Raw genomic sequence first — 18,073 nt, 5'->3', positions numbered from 1 at the left:
ACTTTCATGGGGCTCAAAATCTCTCACAGTGCCACTGCTGATTAAGGTCCATCTCATATTTCACCACAGCTAAGTGAATACTGGTTTGTGATGCATCCTATGATGTGAAAAATCCAAATGCTGCATACTGTTTAAGTGTGGTGCATTAGGACCTGATCTTAGCCTTCTATGAGCAATAAAAATCTCAAATCTTGCTATGTTAAGTTCAAATACGGTGAGTGTAATTTGATTCTAGAAGTTGTATTAGGTCTCTTAATTACTCCACAGACATGTTGAAAAGTTTAACAAGTTTAAATGTATATACTGTATACAGACTCAGCACTCCTACCAACCACATCCTATCTTATAGAACAAACATGTATCAGACAGAACTGAAAGAAATTTAAAAAGTGTACCTTGGCTAAACAAATCCTGTATTTCTGTTGCTGTCTCCTCACATTTACAGGTACCCTTCATTTTCAGCATAACCAGTTACAAATCCAAAATGGCCAAGTTAACATGTTCTATCAGCAATAAGTCGGACACAACTGCAACTTTAAGTATATTCAGACATTTTTTAAAGTAGTGTATTCTTGGGCATGCAGTTAAAGAATCAACTAATACTTCAACAATGTGATTAATATACCCAAATTACCTTTGAACTATGTCAGCTTGTGTTTCATTATGCAAACAAGAGTGCGAGAAGTGGAAGAAATTGAAAAACATGACTTCAGCTTGAGAAGAAAAATAATACAAATTGCACGTCAGCCTCCTTTGACTGAAGGGATTTGTATATTTCCATTATTCCCAAGCATTATAACAGAATAAAGGGAACTGTGTGGGGTGCAGGCCTCCTTGTAACAGGAGGCAGGACACAAGACACAAGACACGTCTTCCCTGATAGAAAGCTATACCAGCCTAAGACAGAACGTCACTTTTGTTGCCATAGAAACGGGGTGTGTGACTCCCGTCACAAACTGATTATAAGGCTTATGAGGCCTGACTGTGAGGTACCCCTACACAAAAGAAGTATGACATGAACATCCATACTCGCCACGCCAAAGCCACAGGACATCTGTAGCAACTGCACCTATGACACAGAACATCTCTAGGTATCTTACCTAAGTTACAGAACATCAGGAGGAACCATACTCTTAGCCACAGAACATCTGTAGGAACTACACCCAAGGCAAAGAAGATCTGTAGGGACCACACCGTTAGTCACAGAACATCTGGAGGAACCATACCGTTAGCCACAGAACATCTGTAGGAACTACACCCAAGGCAAAGAAGATCTGTAGGGACCACAGCGTTAGTCACAGAACATCTGGAGGAACCATACCGTTAGCCGCAGAACATCTGTAGGAACTACACCCAAGGCAAAGAAGATCTGTAGGGACCACAGCGTTAGTCACAGAACATCTGGAGGAACCATACCGTTAGCCGCAGAACATCTGTAGGAACTACACCCAAGGCAAAGAAGATCTGTAAGGACCACACCATTAGTCACAGAACACCTGGAGGAACCATACCTAAGTCACAGAACATCTGTAGGAACCATATCTAAGGCACAGAACATCACAAGTCACACCTCTGCACTCTGCCCAGTGAGGGTCTATCATGGCTTGTCAGCCAGCCTCTGCAGGAGGGCAATGATTGTATCCTGCTTAGAGGACACCAGCTCCAGTGCAGCAGCCATGCGGCCCAGCGCGTCAGTCATCCTGACCTCCCTCTTCTCCCTCCTCTTCTCCCGTGCCTCCACCCTGCGCTGCTGCTCCTCCTCCAACTGGCCCTGCTCCTTCTGGGCGGACAGAAAATTCTTCAGCAGGGTGGTGCGATTTCCCGCCTGCCCATGTTGCTGGGACAGGAAGCATCCGGCCGCCGCGGAGGAGGAGGCCCCGCCCCTCAGCCTGGGCCGTGCTCGCGAACGGCAGGGTCCTGCCGCGAGCTGGGGCTGCAGGGCGTTGGCATTGCCCGGTGGTCTGGCAGCACCATTGTGAGTCGCCGGCTGCAACTGCGAGGGGACATGGGCGCACGTGCCCATGAGCCCCCCAGGGAACAAGCTGGGCTTGTTGGCCATGTTGCTGCATGAGGACAGTTCTGTGGTGGCAGTGGCCTTGGCAACAGTCGCCATGTCGACCAGCGTCACCGAGGCAGGGGCACTGCTGTGGGCACCGATGGTTTTCCCCAACATGGCGTCCATCATCTGTTCAGGGGAAAAGAGAGGGAGGGATGAGTTGAAGTAAGAGAAGGACGTGACAGGGAAAAGAAGTGTCAACACAACATCATATAACTTTTAGAGGCCTTGCAGATAATCATGCTCAGTGGGATTCGAATGGCATGACTGACCCTAACTACTGATCCTAAATCAGTGAGGCTGTTCCAAAGACCAGCATTCTGCATGCTACATTTGTGATAACCAAAAGGTGTAGTCTTTTTAATCCTTAGCATGCTTTTTCCAAATCTGGGCAAGCCAGGAATACCGGTTCTGGTACTATTAATTGCCAAACATGAACAAACAGAAGGGCACAAACTGCAATGAGATCTACAGAGATAGTCCTAATTGCATTCGCCTGAGGACAAAACGCTGCGGCTTCTGACATCAGTAACTTTCACAGTAATGGGTGGTCACACACTCATACACAAAACACTACTGTTTATTAAACTGTCTGCAAATAGTTCATGATGAATAAAAAGATCTAACTAGAACAGCGTTTGAACTGCTGAGGATTCTGGGAACTGGAATAGTTGCGCGCTACAGCAGCCAGTTGAATCCTGGGGCTACTACAGCAGCCAGTTGAATCCTGGGGCTACTACAGCAGCCAGTTGAATCCTGGGCTATGGTGCTTCACCAAGTCGATCTAGGCTTGGCCTTTTTTATGGTATATATACATTTACTGACAATAAGTTCTATTTATTTAAACCATGAGAACTTCTGCATCGCTGTGTTTTCTGTTAAGTTCCTTAGGTAATACTGGAATACACACAGCAGCACTGAGTATAGGGAGTTGCTTTTCAGAACATTCTAGATTCTTCTCACAGCGCCCTCATGCTTACAGACCAAGTGTTTCCAACTCCGATCCTGCAGAACCCCAGCCCTGCACACCTCAGCTCTCTCCCTGTTCCACCGCACCTGATTCAGCTGAAGAAATGGTCGGTAATTAGCAGAGAAGTAGTATCAGGCGAGTTAAATGAGAGGAAACCCAAAAGTGTGCAGGGTTAGGGTTCTCCAGGACTGGAGTTGGAGACCCCTGGCCCAGACGCAGGAGCCCCCTGCTGGCCACACCTCGTAATACTCCCAGGAAGTCTTGGCCTGGCCTGTCTCACGGCTCCTGTCCTTCACCCGCTTGTAGGTGACGATGAGGTTGTTCCACTTGCGGCGGATCCTCTCTACGGGCAGGCAGTGACCCTGAGCCTCCAGCTCCTGCTGCACGCTGTGGAAGAGGCGGGCTCGCTCCCGCGAGCCGTACAAGTCCAGCCGGCGGCCCACGGCCTCGATCAGGCGCACGATGGCCTGGTGCGTGAACTCGGTGGCGGGGAGCATCTCGGCTGCCGGTGGCTGCAGGATGAACCGGGGGCTCATCTCGCTGTCGCTGGCTGACATGCTGTGCATCTCTGCCAGCGTAGGGGCTGGAGAAGCAAGGACCCACGTCATTCCATCATAAACCTCACCGTGGTGTGATCTACTGCAGCCTCAGCGATGCCGTAGCCCAGGTGACATGCATCACACAAGTCTCTCGACACCAATCACAGACCACCCGAAGCTTGCGATTTCATGTATAATACTAATCACAAAATCACCCTATTTGAAATATGCATAACCCTGAAATTTAGCCTTCTGGGACAGTGTATAGCTCAGTGGGTTCGGGTACTATGACTGTGATCAAAAGGTTGTTGTTTCAAATCCCAGTGTCAATAGAGTGATGTCACCATTAGATCCTCGTGTGATGCTGTAAACCCTCAAATGCTCCAGGTACTGGCTGATGCTGCTGACTCCAAAAATGCATGTCACTTTCGCTAAAAGTAACTGCTAAAAAAGGTAAAAGTAATGTTATACTAATGATTTACTTCCTTTAAAGTTTAAACAGCAGGACCCCAGAAATAGGAATAGGTCATTCGTCAGAGTATTAATCATCAGATACTGGAGTTTGGAATATTTAGTGGAAACTGGTGCAGAGGCTTGTATCTTAGGACACATCAACCCTTCCAGCATGTGCTACACACACAGCTGGAGAAACATGTGCAGCTGTCACCCAGGCAACGCGAGCTGGGGCGGGCCGGTGGAGCTGACTGGAACGATGTTGGGGCTGCTCCGGGTGGCCACCAAGCTGGTGAGGATTACTGGGATACTGCATGGAAAATATACATATGATCGGCGTCAGCCTGCAGTGAAAGCGGCTAATTGTGATTTCACTGCTGTACAACTGCACCGACAAACGTCAACTTAAACTCAAACAAGTTATTGCAATAACATACCCTTTGAGTTGAATATGTGTGTTACTACTGGCCACTACTAGGCCTACTGTTACTACTACTACTAATAACAATAGGCACTGGTGCATCCCACCTTTATGGTAGAAGGAAATCAAATCAAACTCTGCCCTGACTTGGCGTATGTGGAGCTTGTGTGTTCTCCACATGTTCCAGAAATTTCCGCCAACAGTCCAAAGACATCAGTTAACTGACCTGATTTCTTTAAAGTGCCCTCGAAGTGTAAGAGTGTGTTCTGGTAGTCCTTACATCCGCATTCTTACTGAGGCTGTAATCCCAGAGGTCTCAACTTCACTACACTGTCTGACAGCTGACATAACCGTCTCGATGTGCCTCTGCCAGGCATGGACTGGCATCACATGCATGGAGGTGAGAAATGCTTAAGGTTCAGTCGCCTGTGAGCGTAATTGTATAATTTTGTGTATATAACGTAATTAATCTTAATTAATAAACAAATTAAACTCGCAGGTAAATCAAACGAAATCCGGCCTCTGAGCACGTTTTCTAATATAGTGAATTTAAATTCAACGCGGCATCTTTCTTTGATACAAAGAAAACAGCGATATATGTGTCTGCAGACAGGAGAGTGTCGCGCAAGCGGCGTGCGGCGGCGGCGCGACTCACGCAGGAGGACGGGGCACTGATTCGCTCCTCCGGGAACAGACGGACCGCACTCTGCTGAAAGCTCGCAGTCTTTGCCACACAGCGGGGATACCTTGACGTCCAGGGAGAATTCAGTCCCCGAGCTATCGTTCACTCCTTTAAAACTCTACATGTACACCAGATATCTATATAAACGTGAGAAGCTTGAGAATGGATAACACAGGATATTCGCCGAGAACGTTTCTACAGATTTTCATTCCAGCCACCACATTCACCCAAAAGCTATTGTGGTGTCGGTTCATCCAGCTAGTTTTGCAAGTTTTAGAAAAAATATATATCTTCAGGCGTTGAAACCTCTTTTTTAATGCATTGCACCAGGACACAAACATGAAAATAGTATGTTATTTTCAGGAATGAGATTGCCAGGGGTGTTTTTGTGGTGTTATTCGTTTGCTGAATGTAATGAAGCTTAGCAGTCCGGGTTGCGGAGCTGGATAATGGCTGCGCTCCTTGGGCAGTGTGTCTGCGCAACCCTGCTGCGCAATTCTGGGTAGGGATTCGCTGCGGTTCTCGGGGTTGTCGTAATGCGCAGGACCTGCACAGACGCAGGCGCATCGCGCAGACGCGACAGTTGCGCCGCTCACATTCTGTTTAGCCGAAGGAAAGACCTAAGTGTGATTTGGGATTTATAGAGGAAACCTCACTTTTCACACGGTAAAATGGTGTCATTGGCTTGAATTCCCTATAAGTGCATAATTAGCATGCTTATTAAGACCCCCAGTAATCTTCCATCTATCCATCCATCCCTCCATCCATCCAGCCATTTTCTGTAACCGCTTGTCTTATACAGGGATGTGGGGGAACAACCCAGGTTGAGGCACCAACCCATGCAGCCATGGTAATTTTATAAAAACCAAAATGTACATTAAATAAATGCAATTATATTTCTTCTTTAAAACAACAATAGGACATTTTAATTATAAAACATAAACTATGAGATAATCTGGGTTTTCACCAGTGCTAGCTGTGTGCCGGTTCGCAGTACCAGCACCTCTTTCCTTTGCTCTTCAGAGTACTTGCACCTCTCAGGCTCTCAGTATGTGTTGGTACTGAATAACAAGGTGAGTACCGGCACCCAGTACTTAATAAAAAGGCGAGTACCGGCACCCGGTACTGAATAACAAGGTGAGTATCAGCAATTGTTTTCCCTACTTAAAGAGCGGTATGAGTAAATTGTACAGCACCATATCGGCATCTAGCCAGTTGTCACTCTGTCTTTAGGCCTTTTCAAACCTGCAACTGTCACATCTGCTTTGTTCTCCAAGCATCAATCTTCCAGCATGCAGTTCCAACAAAGCAACAGAAGACCTTTGTCGCTTGTAGCCCCCCTGCATCTGCAGTTATACCGGTTTTGTCAGTTAGAAAACGGAAGCTATGACACTTTGATATTTTTGTTTTGCTATTAGAAATATGGGAACCCCGACCAGGGTGTTGGCTATAAAGTGCCAAACATAAAACAAAAAGTGTCAGGGTAAAATTATTAGGCACTGTAGTTTCTAACTAATCTTGTGGCATAATATCAAAAAGCCATAATATGAAATCGGCAATAAACAGTTCCAAAGCACTACTTTTATAAGTCTGTATACCTTGGCTGTGGTAAACGATTTTTTTTTGTTGCTCATTTTGTAATTTTTATTTAAATGACGAATGTACAAAACCAGGTCCATATTCAGCCAGGCAAGTAGGCCTATATGAAGACCAAGAGTTCACAGAAGAAGTGAATATTGATCTGTAATGTTTTCGGCAAGGATCATCATGGTTATACCAAACCAAAAAGCAATACAACCTCATAATTGTTGTTAAAATCACTATACTCTCAAAATTGTGCTGATATTGATCACTAAATATTACATAATCACGAAACATTCTAGCTGTTTTCTGCTTTCTCCAGGATTAAAGTTTGACTTTTAATCGTAAGAACATTGGTTAAATCATAACGCAACATTTTGCTATTTAATCTTGTCTGAATTAACTTGCTTGAAAAATTTCGACCACAGCATGCATTTTCTGTTTTCTACCGCGATGGGTCACTCTAAATCATGAATTATAATGTCATTGTATCTGTTAAAAACGTTCTCTTTCATTTATACAGGGATATAATTATAAAATAACCAGACAGTTATATTAATAACTGAGAAAATGACTCATCTTTGACAGGAGTTCCTTTGCACAGATATATTCGTATTGCATCGTCTTCTACAGCACTATAATTAATGCAGTGACTTATTCGCTAAGAAGAAAGGTATATTCATATATATTTACTATGACCTGACTCCCAGCGTACGTGAGTAAAATACAAAAGTTATGACAAAAAGTTTAACTTAATCACGATGATTGACGTGACGATGCAATGGGGGAAAAGCGCCTGTAGATTTTCCATCCACCCAACACATATTTTTGTGTTTATCCTGACTTTCCTGCAGCAGTCATTATAAATTAATTTAATGAGTAGACATATTTCTAGTTTACACGGAGTTTAATTCCCTACAAATAACATTCTGGTGGTTTTGCGATATTCAGACTGAGACGTATGACAGGTTACGCACGCAATAATATCCGCTACATCAGTTTAAAGCTTAACAAGACACCTGTAACCTATGTCCATGTCGTGCATACACATTACAGCTTCACATATTTTCCTAGATTTCCCGTGCGTACACAATATAAAACTTTTTTTTTAAATATAGTTATGTATAATTTCATTATTTTGTATTTTAACGCGCCGTTGAGCTACATATATATTCCTCCATCTTGTCAAGAGTTTGGAAGGCTGCCCACTGCTAAGGTGGCTATGACCCCTGCGCTATATTTTTAATCAAAAACAGACAAAGAACGAACTCACAGAAAAATGTTTAATTGTATATGTATCTGAGTGAACTATTGAAAGTACTAATTACAGTACTGTACAGTACAGTACTGCATGATATTTATTGTAAAAAATTATGGTATTTTACCGGTACTGTGAATAAATTTGCAGTAACAATACTGTGAAATGTATCACAGCAACTTTCTACCTAATTGCTGCCAGCCAGTTACTGTAGATTTTACAGTATTCTTTTTACAGTGCTTGTACCATGAAGTGCATGCAGAGTGGAGCTGTGGCAGGTTAGCACATAACACCCAATGTATTTAATAGTATTTTCGGTTCAACGATTAAAAACAAGTTCTTTATTTGAAACAAACAAAAAAAAAACATTTGAAGAAATAAAGAAGATGAAATTCTTAAAATGTTCAGGGGCAAAGATTTTATTTTATTACTGTTCTTATTAGTCAGCGTTTAGATTTATAAGATAGTTTGATAAATAGTTTTACTGATTCAGAAGCATTATTTTACTGACAATGGATGTTTGGTTTAAGTTTGGATTAAAGCAAAAGTTCTGGTTATTTTTGTTAATGTTGCACCAACCAAGCAAATAACATGTATCAATGACCCCGTGTTGGGGCTTGTTGGTACATGCGCACAGCATGTTTTTATAATTGAAGAAATTAATTACAGAAACTTGTATGTAATCTGATGTGTCTGATTTTAATCGGAGATGGAAAGGATCAATTTGCAGGTAGCTTGGTTATGCATCCGCCCATTTTCTGTAAGCACTTGTCCTATTCGGGGTCGCAGGGGGCCATTACGGCTAATATAACAGGATCAGTAACCGTGGCAACTGTGGTGAAGTCAATCTTAGATCGTGATCTTATTAGCAAGTGCTGCTGGCGCTTGGCGCTGTGGTTTACCAGACATGTCGCGTTATTGCTGGAGTCGGATATTTAGACGCATCGGTCATCAAATGCAACCGTGTCAACATCCAGAGATTTCACCTCTTAGCCCTCACTGAAGCCTCTTCCTGCGGGTGGACAGGATAACCATCTCTGTGAAATCCGATTCAAACACCCCTCCCCTGTTCGAAAGTACGGCAGCCTGTCTGTTCAGTGTACTTGTGGAGTTACGCAACACAAAGGCGTTTTTCACACCCGTAGGCTGATAGACACTAACAGACTGTCCTGACTGGTGCAAATGGACTCTGCGCTTCATCCAGATGGACGCTGCGTTACATTTATTTCTCTGTCGGGTGGTTTTAGTTAAAGTGACATACAAGCGAGGAAAGCTTGGGGTCAGAGAGCAAGGTCATTCAGCATCCAACACCCCGGTAGCAGCTGGAGTTAAGACCTTAGCCCATTAGCCAAACAATGATATGGCTGTTCAGCCAGCCACAGGATTTGAACCCACAACCTACCGGACATGGATGAAAATCTCTGTTCTACGGCTTTATACACCACCCCTTTACGAGCATTACAGGATTATGTAACAAACAGTCATACAGACTGTTTGGCAGGCGAATACCTACTGAGGTTTGAAGACGGATGGCGGTGAATACATCCCACGGCATTTCTCAATGACGTTTTTGTTCTCTGCTGTTTGACATCCCCTGTTCACAGCCAGAGTCTTAAGAGGTAAATAATCAGTGAGTTTGTGGCTTGTATCCACACAAGCAATGATGTGTTCATACCCAGGGGCAGGGCTGGTGACTCTTCTGAGGACAGCAGTATGTCATTAGGAAAAAGGGAGGAATGAAGGAAGTGATTCAGTCCTCAGTGGTCTGTTTAAATGAACAGCACCTATACAGTGCGGTATTGATCATTTTACGCAATGAAATTTAGAGGTGTAAATTTAACTGAGAGACTGATGATCAGATATTGAGTGTTCATTTGAGTCTTGTCAATTTTGCATTTTATTTAGCAGACGTCATTATCCAAATTGATGAACAAATGAGAAAGGGGGGTCAGACAGTCCAGTCCCCAGAGCAGCTGGGAGTTAAAGGCCTTGCGCCATCAGTCTGCCGACCTTGGGATATGAACTGATGACCTTTCAATTGCTTACAGAATCATATAACTTGCTGTGCCAAACATCGCCTGAACTTGCAGATTTAAACACTGAAAAAGAGGCGCAGTGACACCTTAACAGTCCTGCCTGACCTGTACTGCTCAGCTGACTCTGCGGCAGGAAGAACATAAGCGCCTTGAACCAACAACAGCGTGGTGCAGATTATCTGTGGGTACACTAGAGCCTCACTGAGCCCCCACTCTACCCTCTGTCCTGCTTTGCTGCATTTCAGGGGTGCAGCAGACAGGGGTGTGTACAAGGGCGGGCCTTAGGGGCACCAGCCCTGCTGAAAGCTGATTGGCCCTCTAAGTACTCCCTCCCCTGTCACTCACCAATTCAAAACATATCATTGGCTAATGATAAGGTTGGCTCCACTACATGAATTATGGCCCCACTTATGCCCCCCCCCCCTTAAAAAAATCCTAGAATTGCCCCTGGGAGTACACCTGTCCATCGTGGTCAATATCCTCAGCAGAGACTGTACAGGAAAAGCAGAAAGATGCTGCAAGTGAGGTTCCATGATATTCATATCAGATCCCTCTCTATCGAATGTCATGTTTATGAGCAGTTGTCAGGAATTGAGGGGGAACTGGGATGGGATGCTCAAATAATGTGGGAATACTGCAGTAATGGCGACACGCACCGCAACACGGGGTTAGCGGGTCGTTCCGTGTTCATTTGCTGTCACGACCACGGGTTGCAGAGGGACGCTTCATGCTGGGAGAGCCAGATAGTCTTCAGACTTTGACAGGCAGCCATAATGCAGCGAAATGACTAATTCACATTTACACAGCAAGCCAGCACGCCCCCACAAACACAGAATAAAAAACAGAGTTCACGTCGCATGTATATATATATTTTCTCCTTATCTGCTTCACCCCGCTTTGCTGTGAAAAATCCCAAAATCCCTGCGATGGATTAGCATCCCTCCACGGTGTCCCCTGCCCCGTGCATCCTGGGATAGGATCCAAGCTCACACTTATCCTGTACTGCAGTGTTTACCAACCTGGTCCTCTGGGTCCCACAGTCGGTCCATGTTTTTGCTCCCTCCGAGCTCCCTGCCAGACAGTTCACATTTTTGCTCCCTCCTAGCTCCCTGCCAGACAGTTCACATTTTTGCTCCCTCCCAGCTCCCTGCCAGACAGTTCACATTTTTGCTCCCTCCCAGCTCCCTGCCAGACAGTTCACAATTTTGCTCCCTTCCAGCTCCCGGCAGGGAGCAAAAAAGTGGACCATCTGTTTGTTCCCAGTACCGGACTGGGAAACACTACTGTACTGGGTAAGTATTAAGGGAAGATGGATGGCTCCCCTACTTTCTGTGGTATTCCGGTGCTTTGCCCGGACAGAACTCCAACAATCCCCTATATAAGTGCGAACAGATTTCCATGGAGTCTCATAAATCAGTAACACATGCTCACCAGGTGGAATACCATGCTGGTTTGGGGTGAACTTAAATCTCTCGAAAATATGCTACGCTAGAAATACCCAACGGTGCAGATCTCATGAAAAATTCATTACCCTCCCTATTCTGTTTTTTTTTCTTTAAACCCCCTCTTCTGTTTTATTCCCTGTACCCACCCCACTCTGCAGTCCACTCTAGCATCTATTTATCAATCCCCCCCATAATCCCACTCCCTCTGACCCTCATCTTTCCCTCTCGTCCTCCTCATAATGTCCACCATTAGCTGCTTTGAGTAACCACTTAATTTCAGCAGCACCTAACATGAATGGTTTACTATTGAATGGGGATGCAAGCACTCAAACTCTTATGCACGCAGACGCATTCACGTCGGGGCCAAGCCCAAGTCTACTGCCCCCTGCAGGGTGTGCATTGCTAAGAAACAGCAACGAATTTCGGGAACAAAGTACTTTTGGTTGTATATATGGATACACTCTCACTATCTGTCCATGGAGCATTTAGGGGCAATTTGTTTCTGATACAGAAGCACATCCCAGCTTGGGGTAACTGCTGCCATAGCATAGCCGCCCGAACTCAGGTTGTGTGTCCGTGAAGCTGAGCAGTAGTTCAGGGGAGCAAATCAGTGTTTGTTTCCACGAACAGGCAGCCTGAAGAGTAATGTTTGTTATGTTTTTAAACTGAAAATGCACATGCACACTGCTCAGGATTTAACTCTGGCTGGTGTTAAATATTTTATGGTCAAGGGAGTATAGTAGAAGCATATGCAAGTACACAATACAGGAAAACAGTCAGCAGCTGTCAGGCGAAATATTCTGGAAGGAAACCAATGGAACAGGATTCCCACTCTTCCCAGGAAAGTCGATAAACGTTCATGGATATGCAGGAGCATCAAACACGAGCGAATAGAATGCCCTGCATCACCATCTACCCCCCCCCCCCATCTTAATACATTGGTATTCTCTGCTCCTTCCTCAAGCAACAGCTTGGGTAGCGAAGTTCAGCCTAATCCCCCTCAGTCCCCGAGCACCAGTCTGTCGCCAGTCCGTCTCAGAGAGCGAGGAAGAGCTACGGGAGAACAGGAGGGGGCGGGTGACAAGGGTACAGATGCCAGCGATGCCAACCAGGCCCCTGTGCCAGTTTCAGGGTTAGACGACCGGGAAAGGAAAGTGGAGCTGTGATTGGCTCCTTAGGTGCAATCGGACACCCCTCCTGGACTGCTAGCACAGCTTAGCCGCACGCTACATCACCCGCTGCCCTGCTTCTTCTTCCACTTCCAGCATTCGCTGCATACCGGATAACAGCATTAACTAAGTGTGAATATGAGCGCAGGGGAGTTTACTCTCTTAGTGAGACTCCTAAAGTCTACAACAGTCTGGCTAAAAGTCACAGTGCCTGTTTATTTCACTAAGTCAGCAGCTATGCAGGGTGGTGGGCGGCTCAGTGGGACAGGATGTCGCACCTGAGAGCGGAAGGTCACAGACCCCAGTAGGATGATGTCACTGTCGGGCCCCTACTAAAGGCCCTGATCCCAGCTGCTCCAGGGACAGTGTGACCCTGCTTTCTCAACTGAATGTCGCTTTGGATGAAAGTCTCTGCTAAATAAATACGTAGGTTGCCACAAGAAATTAACATTTTTAAACATCTACCAACGTTTTTTTTCTTGCTTTTGCAGCCCGTGTTTTTCCGTCACTAACCCTTCCACACGGAATAGAAAGCCGCGCAGACAGAAATAACGTCTTTGTCCTCTCAGTTGACAATTTTGAAGCGAAGGATTTCACACCGTACATTGCGTAACAGTGACACTGTCTAAATTAATTGCTGAGTCACACAGTTCTCCTGTCGAATTTGGATTTTATTATGCAATTAACTAGGTCACCTATACTCGCGCTGCACAGATTTTTAACACCAGAAAAAAAAAAAAATCTCATTAATAATCATAACAACAATTATTTTCTCAATAATACAAATACCACCCATAAAACATTTTATGACAAAAACCTTATTTCAGATTTAAAATTTAATTTCGCTAACATTGCAGAAATATTCCTTCAAGTTAGAGTGACTGAGCCCTTGTGATGTGTCGGAACAAACCACCATCACCATCAGCACTTCAATATTCAACATGAGGACGTGTTATACAAAAATCAGATTCAAGTCTTTACAGTTGCAAACTATTTACACAATGAACAGTAGAATTACAAAATACTTATACTAGTGTAGTTAAAAAAGGACTTACGAGACAGAGAGGGAGGGAAGAACAGGGATGTGAGTGTTTTGCTGACAGATGGCCAGACAGCTCATAGAGATAAACATTTTTTTTCCCCTCCCAGAAAGTGAGAGGAAATGTGAGGTGAATTTCTAAAATGGCGTGTAAGAGGAAGGATGGGAGGCCAACAGAAGAGAGTGATGAGGATTCAGACGCGGTTTCTCTGAGAGCAAGTCTGCAGCAGGAGACACTGGATATGAGGCATTTCTGCAGAACAAGCCTGATCTGATCTAACACAGACAGGCAGGTCAGAGCAGGACATAACGGTATAGAGAGGCTGGAGTTGAGGAGCAGAGCCCCACACACTTACACTGACTGACAGACACACACACAAACACAGGTCAGCAGAAGACCTTGGTAGGAGCACTTCCACACACACACACACACACACACATACACCTCGCTAGGAGCACTTACACACACACACACACACACACACCTCGCTAGGAGCACTTCCACACACACACTGCCAGACTGCCTCCAAAGAACATGTACAGCAGATTCTTGACTTCGTGCGTGATCTCGAACCCGAAGCCCTCCCCGATCACCACGTGCCACGAGCTTCCGAACTTCTTATCCATCGACTCCTTGATCATCTTCGCTGCACTCTGGAGAGGAGGAAGGGAAGAGAGCCGGGTCACGGTAGGGCTGACAATTCTACGAAGCAATTTATAAAACCATCCTTGACCCACAGACCTTTTGTACAGCACCCTCACATTCAAGATTCTTTACCATCATCTCCCCATATGCCAAACTTTATACCCATGTACACAAACATCTGTGCATCAGGCCCCACAAGGCGACCGTGAAATGTCATTCCTCCAGGAGCCAGATGTCCCACATTGGGGTTGGGTAAAGATAAATCAAAATACAAAAACACAAAAAAACATTCGCTCATCATTCACACCTCTGTCAATCAGTCACACATTCTACATACAAACAATAAAAATATTTTGAATAAACAAGTAATGTGGTACCTTTGTATTCATGCATACCGCAGCCATACAGATTAGTTACGCATATAAATGTATTAATTGTGAAATTAACACTTTCTGCTGTCCTGTTGGGTATTTACTAAGGGGGAAAAACTACAAGCATTTTAGCAATAATGACTGAAATGTGTGAACTCTTCCTACACACATAGGGTTCATTCACTCCGAAGGTACTTTCATCCTAAGCAGCATCTGTGAACAAAGTGCCAGAAATGTATCACAAAGACCGACCCTTTCAGTGCATCAGACTCTGATATGTGAAGCACCGATACTCATCTTACCTCAAGAAGTTTCCTGTCTAAGTGAGACGATATCAATATATTTAAGTAAATAAGGAGATCAAGTCCTTCTTGAGACAAAAAATTTAATTACGGAGCTCTTGAAGCCACAAAGCTACAGTTTTAGTGAGAGACATCCAGCCCAGCACATCCTACACTGGTGTCTGTCAGCCACTGGCAGCAGTTATTACAAACTATAATCTGTAAAGCAGCAAACGGCGGAACAGTCTGTTGTGTTCCCCTTGCTTGTTGAACAGTCTATTGTAATGTACTTTCGGAAAGTTAAATCCCCCACTTCTGACATGCGGCAATGTTTCCCTATCAGTGGACTGACTTACAAACGAGGGTTAGGAAGAAAACACAGCCCCCAATTAATATGAGAGAAACCAAATGAAAATACATGCAGTTACAGCCAGGCTGGCATCTATTACGAGGAGCCGGGGAGTTAATGCAACTCTGAGAGAAGGTCATTTCTCATACAGTGTTGCTTTAGGCAAATGCAGGCAGCATATTTTGTTTGGAATCAACAGGAAGGTGATATATACGAGTGAAAGGAGCTGCTGTTTTCTTTGAAACGCTCTGCTTCGCTCAGAATGGTACGTTTGCTGAATGAAAATAGGGGGCAAGTAACATGTAAACAGGGCACTGAACTAATAACGGGAAGCATTTATTAGATTACCAACAACTGGATGACTCAAAGCTGGGATTAAAAAGCACCCAGCAGGAGCGTGCCTGTTATACGGACATGAGATGCCGTGCCGGAGAAACACAAGAATTATCATTCATATAATCACTGTACCACTACTCCATTGTTATAGCATTACTGACAATAGTTCTTACAATTGAGTTTGTACTTAATCTTTGTAATTCTCAGTTACCACAAAGCACTTATGGGGAGCCAAAAAGTTATGACATTGAACACCATAGTCCCTTAGTATGTAAAAAGGTTTCCAGCTAAATGGATGATCTGTATCTAGGTCTGCTTCATTTTGGACTTGGAGATTGAGATGGAATGGCGGCGTGGTAGATATACACTTTACAGTTCTCCGCATGTTTGTGTTGCTTTCCAGCATAAATTTCCCATTTCAGTCGTCATTCTTTCCTTAGACACTGGACTTCCACAGAACACACAGACACACACACACATGTCCTGACCTCATTGTTGGTGGCAAACTTCTCACAGGCTGTGACACACAGCTCCATGGTCTCCACTCTCATCTCCTCAGGCATGTCCGTGTGCTGCACAGCGAACACAAAGCGATTTACGGGTTTAGCGCCGATTTAGGGCACCACTCCCACCTATGATCACAGTCCACAGATGTTACTGAAAATGAAATTACAATTTCCATGATTAATTTCAACATTTAATAAAGAATAAAGGAACAACATCAGAAATTATGCCACTGACTTTACACGACCACCCCCCCCCCCCTACCCCCACAGACACACACACTTTGCTGACCCTGATCAAAGGGAAGCTGTGGACCCTTTTGTAATCCGCCTCTTCTTTCTTGCTTTCGGCCGTCTCAGCCATTCCCCTTACCTATTGCACCTTGGAGAGAAGACCACAAGCAGCAAACGTCATTAACACTCCTGACAGTGCAGCTAGCTGTAGGTCAAGGACATACGGTTAAATAGGTCTTTATTCCTTACCAAAATAGCCCTACATTGGCAGTTTGAGCCCAAATGATTTGAAACGCTTTCCATCGCTACAGCCACATGCATTTCCACTTTTTGGAACGAGCTGTTAGTTCGCTGTACAGCAGTGACTAATTTGCTTTGCATAAGTCGTTAAAAGTTAGGTTTTACCAAGCAGCAAATCATCAATGCATTTAAGACACACTCCAGAGATATATAGGTTAGCTAACGATCGTGCTTTCTAACATGCAATGCACGGCTAGAATGTTTAGACGTTTACTGACTGACTAGTAGTGAACTTATGACAGTCGATTTATATAGCTGCAAAACACTTTATGTCCATTTTAATATCTACTAATCGAAAACATCTCTCTCCATCGAGACAAGCACGACACACGAAACCGATAAGGTTTCCATATGCTGATTGTTTCATTACTCTCACAGAAATTGCACGTGTGCATATACGTTAAACTGCTAGCTGTTGTCTCGATAAATAGCTTATAAGTAATATACCGTTCTCTTGCAGCTAGCTACAGAAGTTTCTTGCCTCTGTTTTGGTTGTTAAGGAGACATTTCAGCCATAGCGACCAGTGTCGCTCCCCTCTTGTGGAAAGACCCACCCAGTGTTAAATCTTCGTTTCTATTGGTAGATACGCCCGTCAATCAGAAACATGTAGCACCTAAGAAGGACCGCTTTAGTTCTCTATCACAAACGCCTGAATATTTGTCATACCGCTAAAGAGGTGTTATAGTGGCCTTAATTGCTGTAATCATTACATGAGTTTATTGGAAGTAGCGTCGATATAAAATCCAATAGTTATTACACAAGAGCCTACCCACTTTGATCTCTTATATGTATGCCACTGTGGTTGTGTTTCATTGCAGCTTGCTGAGATATCCTTAGAGACGCAAAGGCAGAATGGTTGGTGATTCCCCAGTGGTCGGTGATGCAATGGCTTAATTGACTTATCGCATTATATAGTGATGCTTCTGAACAAACTGGGCTTGAAGCAAGTACTGTTGTACAGAATATCAATCACAGCTCCTCAACAAATTTCATGCTTGTTTATTATTCATGAATCAAATGGGAACTGCAGTATGTATAACACACATAACAAAATAAAAAATAATTTAGATATAACTTCTGTGTGACAGTTTATATTCTCTCTGTATACAAAATGGTTTATTTTGTCTGGTGCTCATGTTCCAATTGCTAATTATGAGTTATAGTTAGTGCATGTCAGGGGAAAAAGAGTTTAATCTACATTGGATGCTAATGTCACTTATCTCTGCATTCATCAGTTTTGTACTATAAAATACACAACTGTACCCTGCAGCAGACTGCATTTTCACCAGGGTATTTCCTAGTTTCTTGCCCTGTGTTTGCTGGGGTACGCTCCAGGATTACTGTGACAGTGTGACAGATAAGTGGTTTTGGAAGATGGATCCATGAAATATACAATTCTACAT

The 18,073-nt window shown here is 44.2% G+C and overlaps 2 protein-coding genes across 12 annotated transcripts; both read right to left on the bottom strand.

The window, feature by feature from the left end:
- Window positions 1–272: 272 nt before the first annotated feature.
- On the bottom strand, window positions 273–5,633 carry LOC111845215 (uncharacterized). Of its 7 annotated transcripts, none has more exons than XM_023814452.2 (4): window positions 5,095–5,633; window positions 4,204–4,328; window positions 3,266–3,609; window positions 273–2,185 (listed from the first exon to the last, which is right to left on the bottom strand). In XM_023814452.2, exons 2-4 carry the CDS (start codon window positions 4,217–4,219, stop codon window positions 1,598–1,600), a joined length of 948 nt encoding a protein of 315 aa, XP_023670220.2. In that variant the 5' UTR covers window positions 4,220–4,328; window positions 5,095–5,633; the 3' UTR covers window positions 273–1,597. The 7 variants fall into 7 exon arrangements, with proteins under 7 accessions (XP_023670220.2, XP_023670221.2, XP_023670219.2 ...); XM_023814453.2 differs by having other exon boundaries at window positions 4,233–4,328; XM_023814451.2 differs by adding an exon at window positions 4,666–4,819 and having other exon boundaries at window positions 3,266–4,328; window positions 5,095–5,109.
- Window positions 5,634–13,260: 7,627 nt separating this feature from the next.
- Window positions 13,261–17,240, bottom strand: LOC111845209 (dynein axonemal light chain 4). 5 transcript variants are annotated; one of them, XM_072712007.1, is made up of 5 exons: window positions 17,117–17,236; window positions 16,428–16,517; window positions 16,121–16,204; window positions 14,127–14,303; window positions 13,261–14,094 (listed from the first exon to the last, which is right to left on the bottom strand). In XM_072712007.1, the coding sequence occupies exons 2-4, from the start codon at window positions 16,497–16,499 to the stop codon at window positions 14,139–14,141; spliced, it is 321 nt and encodes a 106-aa protein (XP_072568108.1). In that variant the 5' UTR covers window positions 16,500–16,517; window positions 17,117–17,236; the 3' UTR covers window positions 13,261–14,094; window positions 14,127–14,138. The 5 variants fall into 5 exon arrangements, with proteins under 5 accessions (XP_072568108.1, XP_072568109.1, XP_023670203.1 ...); XM_072712008.1 differs by having other exon boundaries at window positions 14,131–14,303; XM_023814435.2 differs by having other exon boundaries at window positions 13,261–14,303; window positions 17,151–17,240.
- Window positions 17,241–18,073: the final 833 nt, after the last annotated feature.

Source organism: Paramormyrops kingsleyae, chromosome 5 (genome assembly GCF_048594095.1).
Source record: "Paramormyrops kingsleyae isolate MSU_618 chromosome 5, PKINGS_0.4, whole genome shotgun sequence".
In the NCBI taxonomy this organism is placed as follows: Eukaryota; Metazoa; Chordata; class Actinopteri; order Osteoglossiformes; family Mormyridae; genus Paramormyrops; species Paramormyrops kingsleyae.
This window is presented reverse-complemented; position numbering and strand designations above follow the sequence as displayed.

Excerpts from the sequence above, each read along its gene's own strand:
- LOC111845215 (XM_023814449.2), bottom strand. The coding sequence starts at position 3,634 with ATGACGTGGGTCCTTGCTTCTCCAGCCCCTACGCTGGCAGAGATGCAC. Across the intron at positions 2,186-3,265 it reads CTTCCTGGGAGTATTACGAG|ATGATGGACGCCATGTTGGG; the intron begins GTGTGGCCAGCA and ends TCCCCTGAACAG.
- LOC111845209 (XM_023814435.2), bottom strand. The coding sequence starts at position 16,499 with ATGGCTGAGACGGCCGAAAGCAAGAAAGAAGAGGCGGATTACAAAAGG. Across the intron at positions 16,205-16,427 it reads ACAGCTTCCCTTTGATCAGG|CACACGGACATGCCTGAGGA; the intron begins GTCAGCAAAGTG and ends TTCGCTGTGCAG. Across the intron at positions 14,304-16,120 it reads AGTTTGCCACCAACAATGAG|AGTGCAGCGAAGATGATCAA; the intron begins GTCAGGACATGT and ends CCTCCTCTCCAG.